Here is a 10,921-nt window from a genome sequence, read left to right as displayed (position 1 = left end):
TGCAGCAGGAGGAAGCGCCGTTTCCGGTAATGAGCGAGTGACTGGCTGCTGACACCGACAAACCCCGACGACAAACCCGTTGCTTTTGGCATCTACCGGGGGAAATTGTCCGCTCTTCTCCGAGCGGGTTCCAGCCAAGCGTTCGGCTGGAGAGAGGCGCGAAGCTGCAGCGAAGGCGCGGGGTTTGAGCCTCCCACCACCGGCATGGCCCGCGACTACGACCACCTCTTCAAACTGCTGATCATCGGTGACAGCGGTAAGAGACGCCGCGGATGCGTGACGGGAAGCGGCCTGGCGCGAGGCTCTTTGAGTGTGTCGTGTTAAAGCTGTGAGCTCCGAGAGGCTGTAAATGAGCGCAGGTCTGATTTGAGCGTGTTTCTGTCATTATGCCGCTGCTTTAGGGCTGGTCGCCGCACACAGGCCCGAGATCCGGAGATCCTGCTCTATGCATCATTTATTCTGTACCACAACAGAAGTGCATTGATTTGAGTGGCTCCAGAAAGTACTTAACGCTTAATATGTCCGAATATCAATGCATTAGAGTCTAGAATATAAAAGGAAGAGCGATTTGTTGAAAATATAAACGCTTTACAGTCCAAACATTTGAAATAATTGGTTTAAAATGATCAAATAATAGCTCTGCGTCGACAAGGAAGATGGTATGGAGACACTTGCTTGAATATGCTGATAGTGCATGTGATTCTCCACACCTGTGTGAACTTGAGGAGAGCTGACTTGACCTTTATACAAAAATGAAGAAAACTGAAGATTGATCTGGCTGCATTTGAGATTGAATCAGATTTAATAAATGACATTAAGTGTCACTTAAGTGAACAGGTTCATTTGTTACTTAAATTACATGTGAAGGTTCACAGGGTAACAGATGTAACAGCTTCTGAGATCTGGATACTTCAGGTGTTTGTAAGTGTTAAAGCTGAGCCTCTTGTTCAGGTGTGAGTAACAAAAGCAAAGGCGAGTGTGTCCTGTTTTCACGGGATGGTTAACAGCCAGCAACACATCACAGCTTGCGGTTCTTGTGGTTTGAGGTTTTGCACCTTCTCACATGAAGCAGACGACTCAAATGAGCTCAAACCGTTTGGATGAACTGTATATTATTAAAATGTCACATTGTTTGGTGAATCTCAATTGCTGGTTTGAATACTAAAATAATCCATTTATATTTTGTATATAAGGATATATAAAATAATTTGTTTATTTATCTATATATATAGAGAGAGAGAGAGAGTGTAGATATTTAAATAATATAATATATTATAATAAAAGTTTTATTTATACCTAATAATTAAATATGTAACTTACATAATAAAATAATAATAAATAAATGTGTGTTGCCATTCAAAGGTTTGGGATCAGTAAGATATTTAATGTTTTTTGTAAAAGTCTCTTATGCTCATTAAGGCTGCATTCAAAAATAAAAAATACTGGGAAAAAACTGTAATATTGTTAAATAATTATTGCAATTTAAAATAAATGCATTATTTTTTAATATACTTTAAAATGTAATTTATTCCTGTGATGCAAAGCTGATTTTTCAGCATCGTTACTCCTTCAGAAATAATTATATGATTTCTTTATATTCTGTATATTTTATTTATTATATACTATACTATACATTAGCTATGAAGTGTATCTCTTTACGATGATTGTCCATACATGGATTACACGAGTGAGACGCTGGCTGCTGTCGGCTACAGTAGATGGACACACAGGCCTCTGTGTTTCAGTTTTTTGTTCCCTGAGGGCTTTTATTTGGCCTCTCTGATCTCTAATGAAGTGACCTAATGAAATGGTACAGATCTCTGGTCTGTGATGAAAGAAAATCGGCTGGATTTGTCCCACATGGATAGACGGGCTCATTTTTGACACTGGTTGTCTGACTTTTAATATAACTTTTGATTTGATCTGTTTTCTTGCGGCTGGATTTGTTTGATTATGTTCTCTTTTTTTTATGAATATCTGAATGCAGGTTGTCATGTCCACTGCAAGAAAGTCCTGTAATAGTATTTGTGTTGTGATCCATGTTCTTCAGTAAGCAAGTTATACTACTGGAATCTGAGTTTTTTCCAAGTGATTTGATGCATTTCTATAGCATGTCAACTCTTTTATCCTGTGTGTTAGTGGCATCATTTGTCAGGAGAGGATGTTTGCTTGGTTTATCTTCCTTTCTGAGAGTCAGTGGTCGTGTGTGTTGGCTGTAGTCTCAGACGGCACGCCTACAGACCGTTCATAAACCACCACATTCATATTCCACTAAAAATCTCACTGCTCCAATCTGATTGGCTGACTTTGCTGTTTTGAATTACCTGCAAACCCCTGAAGAAAGTTACAGGGTCATTGGCAGACAGTCTCTTCCTGTCTAAACTTAGAATAATCTTCAGTGTGGATCAGATTTTATGCTGGTTTGTGAGATTATTTTGGTCCTGATGTCATTTAAAGAAAGCGTCTCAGCGAGAACGTCATGTTTCTCAGAGTTTAGGTTTTGTCTCTATGCAGTAAACCACATGGTGGACGTTAACGGTTAGCAGGCATTAGTCCAGAGGTTTTGCTGGTGCCAGTATTCATCACGTTCATCTGAAATCTGCTGCATCATATGTTGCGTGGTTTTTCCTCATTCTTTGGTTTTGTTTGTCGTTCCAGGTGTTGGAAAGAGCAGTCTTCTCCTGCGCTTCGCAGACAACACTTTTTCAGGTAAGATGCATGAACATGTCCGGCGTCATCTGTCTGATTTATTCTCATGTTTGAAGAGTACAGACAGTCCTGAGATTTTCTGAAGCCCAGAGCGTGAAGACGGCCTGTTACATCTGCTGTTTGTGATGAAAGTACTTTTGTTTGTCCTCTACCTTATGTTCATTAAATTAAAGGGGTCATATGATGTTGCTAAAAATAATATTTGGTGTAATGCAATGTTTTTACGTGGGTCGAGGTTCAAAAAACACATTATTTTCCACATACTGTACATTATTGTTGCTGCTCTGTTCTCCGCCTTTCTGAAACGTGCCGATTTTTACAAAGCCTCATCGTTCTGAGAAGCGAGGCGTGCTCTGTTTGGCCAGCTATCCGGTGCGTTGTGATTGGCCGAATACCTCAAGCGTGTGACTCAAATGTTATGTCCCTTCCCATGATGCCGTGTCCCGGCGCGATGACACTAAAATAATCAAACCCGCTATAAACGAGGCATTTGTTGCATTCACTGAGGACATAATGACTGATTATAATGACCAAGACTGTCTTTTTACGCGTTGCGCCGCACCGTGTAAACATAACACCATGTCTGCATTCGTAGAAACGCCAAACAAGCACTACTCTACTCTGCTCAAAATTCGCGTTTGAATAGTCAGTGGCAAATTCTTTAAATATCAAAACGTACTTACAGGCTGAGTCAGAAGCACCAGACTGTCCCACTTTATAGTGTTCGCATCACAGCCATTCATAGTGTTCACATTGTAGGCTACTCTCTCCCAGGTTCAGGAAACAGTCCTCTGTAAAATGCGCTGCACACACTCGAATATTTGTGTTGTACTGTTCTGGAACAGTGTTGTAAATATAACTTAACCACTGATTTCTAGTTGTGTACTCATTTGGAAGGCCAAACAAAGTACTTTCGCTTTCACAACGAAACACACAGCGTCTCTACGACATGGCGGCAGCCGCAACAACACTACAGGGATGATAAAAGTTACGGCTTCTTTCATTTTGTATACGTTTGGGTGGTGGTATGAAAACCTTCCCACATCGTGATGTTGAATTAGCTGTTTTAGGGGGGCATGGTCGAGTCTTAACTTTGATAAAGAATATCTCTTTGGTTTTGAGACTTTAGTCTTTGCAACTTCAGGGATCTTATCTATGCACAAACAGCTTGTAACTCTCCAAAGAGAAAGGAAAACTTGAAATCGCATCATATGACCCCTTTAAAAAAAAGAGAAATAATCCAAGTTCTTGCACAGTTTTTATTTTCTACAGTGTAGAAATTAATTTATGGAAATTAATACATTAAAGTAACTCTTATTGTATTTGTAAGAGGAAAAAAAAAAAATTTGAGTCATACAATATCATACAAAATTATGGGGTCCGTAAAGAAGTTTTCAGCAAGGATGCATTAAATTGGTCAAAAGTGACAGTAAAGGCATTTATACTATGTTATTTTGAACTTTCTATTCATCAAAGAATCCTGAAAAATAAAATATCTGTTTCCACAAAAATATGAAGCATATTAGAATGATTTCTTAAGGATCATGTGACACTGGAGGAATGATGCTGAAAATTCAGCTTTACATCACAGGAATAAATTACATTTTAAAATATTTTCAAATAGAAAAGTTATTTTAAATTGTAATAATATAACATTAATACAAATTTTTACAGTATTTTTGCTCAGACTGAAATCCTTGTCATATTATCATGTCTAATGGGTCGTGTGATGCATGTAGGTCAACAGTGTGGTGTTCCTAAAATATCCTTCAGGACAAGGTTTGAAGGGTGTATTTTGAAAATAAAGGACTAGAAAAAGCCCAAGCTAATCTATTATGATGGCATATTCAATGCTCTTTGGTGTTGCTTTGTGTTGTAGGTAGTTACATCACCACTATAGGAGTCGACTTCAAGATCCGGACGGTGGAGATTAATGGAGAGAAGGTGAAACTGCAGATATGGGACACAGCCGGACAAGAGCGATTCCGAACCATCACATCTACGTGAGTCAAATGCATGACATTATCAAATACTGCTGAGCTGAATGTATCCTATATGTTCCAGACGTGATGTGCACATGCATGTGCTTTTCATATTTCATAATAAATCATAACACAAAGGCTTTTGATCACAAGATTTACTATCAGAAATGTGCTCAAAGGAGGTGTAGTACAGGAAGACTGAATATTCCTTCATCTGAATAAATTCTTTATGGTGTTTCTCTTTGAAATGAATAGAAATGGTGCTTTCATTCTTAGTTTGTTATAACATTTTAAGACATTGAAAATAATGTTCCGAGACATCTTTGTTTGTGGGTGTTGTGTGTGCCAGCGTGGCTGTGGCGCATGCTACAGAACGCTTCAGGGAATCTGTTTGAGGTCCCTAATTAGTGCTGTAATGGTTTCTAGCCGCTGTTTGACTGAGGGTCAGCATCTGCCATCGGCACTCTGGGACTGAAGCTGTCCTTGGGCTTTAAGTTCACAGTTCCTGTGGCAAGAGGATTTGTTTGGATGTGTCTTACATTTCCTGAAGCACACACCATTACATAATAAACTATCATACAGAATTTGCTTCATAAAATACATTTAATCAGTAGCTAGCTTAAGATCCAATTTCAGTTTTACTGAAAAATCAGAGAACTGCAGGTATTACGACTTCCTTACTATTGCTGTTTTGTTTTTCAATGTCTAAACATCATCAAGATACATTTACTTTAGATGCAAAATGAAGATATTAGATGTTGTTTTCTGAGAAACTGAACAAGTGTTTATACCCAAAACAAGAAACGGATATCTGCTAAAGGAATATAAAAACTAGTTTTCCATTTGAGCCCATTGATCATTTTCTTCTTGTTTTAATCACTTTGATAGATTTCTCATAAACAAGACTTAATTTGTCATTTTGCTTCAAGTAAATGCATCTTGATTTAAGAATCTTTTTAAGAATTTGCACTGGAGAACAAGGCAAAAATACACATTTTTACAGTATGATCAGAAGATGCAGTAAAAGCTATTTCCATGTTCTAGTGGTTGGGAGGAGAGATATTCAAGCCCTTTTTTTGTAAAGTAAGTGAAAAAGTAATAGACTTATTGGAAAGTTAGTTTTTTTTCTTCTTTTAAGCATTGATAATAGACGCTTAACTTACTGCCATGAACTAAAATGAGCTCCCAAAACTTGCTGCCAGATTCTGGAAGATACAAGAGGATGTGTGAGGTGCTGGAGACTAAATGGTTACTGATGGTTTCTCACCTAATTCTTCACATTAATTCTTAATTCTTTTGCAGTTAACGTGTCTTTTCTTCTCCACCTGTTTTTTCTGACCGTGCTGACCCAATAAGCATTTCGCTGCCCAATGGTCATACCTTAACTTTACTAATTCTGTTATTGCATTAGTATTGCATCCTTCTCATGGGCATTTAATATTTTTTTTACTTTTATTCTTGAGTTCAGTCTCTTTTTTGGCTCATTTTATCTGTAAATGAAACCTGCCTAATAATTATGCACACCTGAAACAAGGAGTTTTTGACTTTCAGCCTACATGGACAATTATATATCACTTCTAAATGATTAAATACAAAATCAATAGTAGTTAAGATTGATGTGGTTTGGAATTGGTAAAATGTTCTTGGAAAAAAAAATATGACCAGAATATCAACTTGCCTAATAATTCTGCGCACACTGTAGAGACCATATTGACATTGTGTAGCATTCAATTTATTTCTTACATTTTGTTTTGGTCTTAAATTTACTTCATAAAACCTGCAAAAACCCTCAGAATTATGACTTACATTAAAATATTAAGACTTCAAACTACTTTTATGTCAAAATGCAAAGACACTTTTTTTGTAAGTTGTGGACTTGTGTTAATGTGGCGACGTAGTTAAGTGTGCAATGGCCTGAAGACGGCTGGTCATTACGTAGCTAACAAGGGAGTGTATGCCGCTTCGTTAGTGTGTGTGTGTATGTACGTTCATGCATGTTTATGTGAGGTTTTGATCTGTTATTAAGGACTGTGACAGAACTGTGACAGGCTCGGTCAATGACACAAGGGTTTGGTCACTCCAGGCCTCTCAAAGAGCTCTTTGTGCGCTCATGTCTTTGTGTCTGTGTTTGGAGACAGAAGACGGCCTGTGCTTTTGAAGTCAGAGGGCTGTTCCCCATTCACTGTTAGTTACTGAGAGAAATTCTTGTTAATTTTAAAGCTGAACTCTTTAAAATTCCTTATTTTCATTTTCAGGTATTACAGAGGAACCCATGGGGTCATAGTAGTGTATGATGTCACCAGTGCAGAGTCCTTTGTCAATGTCAAACGATGGCTACATGAAATAAACCAGAACTGCGATGACGTCTGTCGAATATTAGGTGAGTTCTTCAGTAAATGTTGCATGTTACATTTTATTTTAATATTATTTTCTTTTTATATGTATATTTATTTTTAAGAATGTATGTGGAAAACTCTTTTATGAAATGAACTCACTTAAAAGTGTTTAGTATAATTTTGCCAGAAAAAGTTTTAGAATTTTTATCATGTTAATGTAAAAAATCTTGTTTAATATAACTTGTGTTTGTTTGTTTGCTGGTTTTTATTGTATTTGTTATACTTGTATTTTTTAAAGTTTTTGCCATGAAAATAGCCTAAGATGCTGACGTGGCATTAAATAAATATTTACTACTACTACTATTTATTCTTAAATCGAGTTGTATTTGTAAATGGCCACTGTTTTGATTGGCTAATATCTTTGCATATGAAATATGGTGTTAATGCACACTGTGGGTAGTCATGTTAATGAGTCCATGGTTGTGATGTTACTTCCATGATATGAACCCTTTAGTACATGAATTAGCAGACTTAACTAAGCCAATCCAATGGTGAATTCTATATTAATTTCTGACTACATTTTCTCCCTTCAGTGGGCAATAAAAATGATGATCCAAACTCTAAGGTTGTGGAGACGAATGATGCACAGAAGTTTGCTGAGCAGATGGACATCAGTCTGTTTGAGACGAGTGCAAAAGAGAACATCAACGTGGAGGAGGTGAGTTCCTCAGGGCTCTGTATTAGGACCATTCAGATTGTGCTGTGAAACACCTAAAACTCACTTGTGTGCCAGGTCTGGAAAACTCTCTAAAATGTACTTTGGCTCTGCTCTTGAGTATTTAATTTGATGAACGCTTGAATAATCAATCACTTGTGCACATCCCTAGTTAAAGTAGTCAAAACAAAATTGAAATTACTTGATCTATGTCTCTGTGTGACATCTATTTTACAGCGGCTTCAAATGCGGCTCATCTAATCAGATTTTAGAGCCGTATATGTTGTATAAAGTGTGTTAATCTTTATTAGAATCATTTTTGGAGGGTGCAATAACATATCTGTGTGTGTTTCTGGTCTTTGTGTAGATGTTTAACTGCATCACAGAGCTGGTGCTCCGGGCAAAGAAAGATTCTGTGGCCAAACAGCAGCAGAACGATGTGATTAAACTCAGCAAGAATAGCAAACGAAAGAAAAAATGCTGCTAGTGGATGAACAGACGTTCCTCTGCACGGCGTTCTGTACACACAGACGGACTGTGATCGTCTCAGTTAAGATTTCACAAAAACACAGTGTGGACGAATGCAGTCCTTTCTGGACCGAGACAAACCACAAAGACTTTTTAAAAGAAAATGTACAGATTTTATGAGAGTTGAGGAGTTTTATGTGGAATTCATGATATTTAATAAAAGATCCTCCTTTATTGAAGAACCAGAAAGCTGACGTGATCGCTAAACTGTGCAGGTTTCTCTATGCTTTCACAATTACTCTTCAGTGATTATATATCTCTCTATTATCCACCATCTCAGGAGTGATTTTTATTTTCTTCTTTCTTTTGCTTCTCTTTCTCTTTTTTTTTTTTTTTTGTGGAATGCCAGTGTTTTGTTTTTTTGCATGTTGCAAGAACATTTTGCCCCCCCCCCCCCTTTTGCGTTTATTTTATGAAGACATTTACTCACCATGGACTCAATCGGAGACAGATGCCAACAACTTTTCTTTTCTTTTTTTTTTTAGTTCATTTTAGACATAATTGATTAGTGATCCATCATGTGTTTTTATTCTCTGATTGGATCTTTTGTTATTCTTCAAACTCGTTCCTTCCTTTCATTGAGTGAATCTCACAAAAAAAAAAAAAAAAACATCTCCAGGTCACATTTAAAATGTATTTATATTTTGCATAAAGAAAATGAAGACTTTTAGGATCAAGCATAATTCATGCCAAATTCTCGATGAAATTTGACGTTTATACATTGTAAAGTAATCATATATTATCATAGTACTTGTTGTGCTCCATTTAATTGATGCTTTTTTAAATCAATGTAACAGTCTCTTTTTTTTTGGCTGTAGTACATAAAAAATTACTATTATAGTAATAAGAATATAATGAGAATTTAAACATCTGGATGCTTTTCAGTAATGTGCATTAAAAAGAGCATTAGCATGAATCATTATCATGAAAATCAAGTCAATTTAAAAAAAGAACGTAATGACCCTAATATAGGCTTCATTTTTATTTTATGCAAATTATTTCTTTTTGCCTTGTAGACTTACATGTTTTTATGAGATTCATCGCATTAGTTCAGGCCTTGGGTCTTCATGATGTGGACAGCAGAGCTCCTTTGACATTCAATGGCATCTTCTGCCGCTTCAGGCTCGTGTTTTTCTGCTTTCGTTTTTCCTGTGAAGATGAAGAGCATGAGGGTGGATGATGCTGCCATAACCTCAGAACTGTGTTGCCACACACTTCTCTTCTGTATCAGGCGCTGGAGTATTTCTCCGGATGCTGGAGTCGCATCTTTGGTTTTGTGGATGCATTCAATTGAAGCCGGTGTTAAAACAAGATTTCATCTTCTGCATCTCACGGAAGAGCGACGTTGTTGTGCCATACAAGGTTGTATGAAGTACCGGACCCGGAAGATGCTGATACAAGGTTTAAAAACATAATTACCGTGTTTATGCACAGTTGCAAAGTGTCTATCGCTAATATGAAATGTAATATGTTTTTATACGTGGAAGGGAGATGTTATGTTAAAGTGTTTAAGCCAACAGGGTGCACCTGACTTTTTGGTTCATGCCTAAATTTCTTGAATACGCTATTGACACTTTGACTGAATAGACTTTCTGGCAGATCCACATTTGACAGATACACAACCTCTGCCATCCCTCTGTGTGATCTTCCCTTGGCGTCTCTATGCAGGTGAATCTCACCAAAACGTGACTATGTCCCAATTCACCTTAAAAGAAAAAGTGATTTTTCATAAAGAAAATGAAGCTGATTTTTAGGCACATTTAATGTTGACTTTTGCATTAAAATGTTAATGTAAAAATGTAGCATTTTTTGCAAAGAATTAAAAAGACTGACATGCATCTACATTAAAAATCATTACAACAAAAATTTTCCCCAATGAAAGCGAAGCCCATTTTTAGGCACATTGTTTTCTTTCTCCTGCATTAAAATGTTAATATAAAAATGTTGCTTTTTTTGCAGAAAATTAAACACAATTTTGTTTTTTATGCAATACGCATAAATTGGTTTATGCAATGAATTTAGATCTGCATTTAAGTCATTACAACAACAAAAAGGTATTTTGCATTAAAATGTACAGTTTTTGCAGATAAGTAAATACCTGAATTAGTTTTTTATATATATATATATATTTATCTGTATTGAAGTCATTACGATTTTTTTGTGCATTGTGCATTTTTTGCAGTTTTTTTTTTTTTATGTAATGCAATGAATTTAGAGCTGCATTAATTACAACAAATAGTACGATGATATATAAATGCTTCAAAACTGAAATATGCAAAACATGGAAAAAGATTAAGGAACCTAAAATGAGCTTCATTTTTTTTAATATCTAAAATGTAATTTTGTTTGAACGCTTTTGTGAGATTCACCAATAGAAATATTTTCATGATTATCTTCGGAAGCCAAAACGCACCACAAGCCCTGGCTGTGCTGTGAGCCAATTTCAACCCAGTCATGTGACTTCAGTTCGTCATACGTGTGCATATACATGCACGTTTGACATACTAGCACATGTCCGTGCAAACTGTGCTGGTTGAAACACTTTTTTTCAGCTGTGGTTATATTATACACTGGAGAAAAGAAATGTATAGTGGACCTCCCCTTTATGAATTAAATCATTAATAAATATTTTAAGAATTAATATTTGACAC

At 36.5% G+C, this 10,921-nt stretch overlaps 1 protein-coding gene across 1 annotated transcript; it reads left to right on the top strand.

Annotated features, from left to right (window-relative positions):
- On the top strand, positions 1 to 10,921 carry LOC306849651 (ras-related protein Rab-35-like). The gene is made up of 6 exons (XM_079384834.1): positions 1 to 256; positions 2,659 to 2,709; positions 4,589 to 4,712; positions 6,947 to 7,071; positions 7,621 to 7,745; positions 8,110 to 10,921. The coding sequence occupies exons 1-6, from the start codon at positions 205 to 207 to the stop codon at positions 8,227 to 8,229; spliced, it is 597 nt and encodes a 198-aa protein (XP_079240960.1). The 5' UTR covers positions 1 to 204; the 3' UTR covers positions 8,230 to 10,921.

The sequence above is a fragment of the Barbus barbus genome, assembly GCF_936440315.1.
Source record: "Barbus barbus genome assembly, chromosome: 29".
NCBI classification, from domain to species: Eukaryota; Metazoa; Chordata; class Actinopteri; order Cypriniformes; family Cyprinidae; genus Barbus; species Barbus barbus.
This window is presented reverse-complemented; position numbering and strand designations above follow the sequence as displayed.

Bases quoted from the DNA above. Each gene is read 5' to 3' on its own strand.
- LOC306849651 (XM_079384834.1), top strand. From the start codon at position 205: ATGGCCCGCGACTACGACCACCTCTTCAAACTGCTGATCATCGGTGAC. The intron at 2,710-4,588 runs GTAAGATGCATG...TTTGTGTTGTAG, and splicing joins CGCAGACAACACTTTTTCAG to GTAGTTACATCACCACTATA. The intron at 4,713-6,946 runs GTGAGTCAAATG...TTTCATTTTCAG, and splicing joins TTCCGAACCATCACATCTAC to GTATTACAGAGGAACCCATG.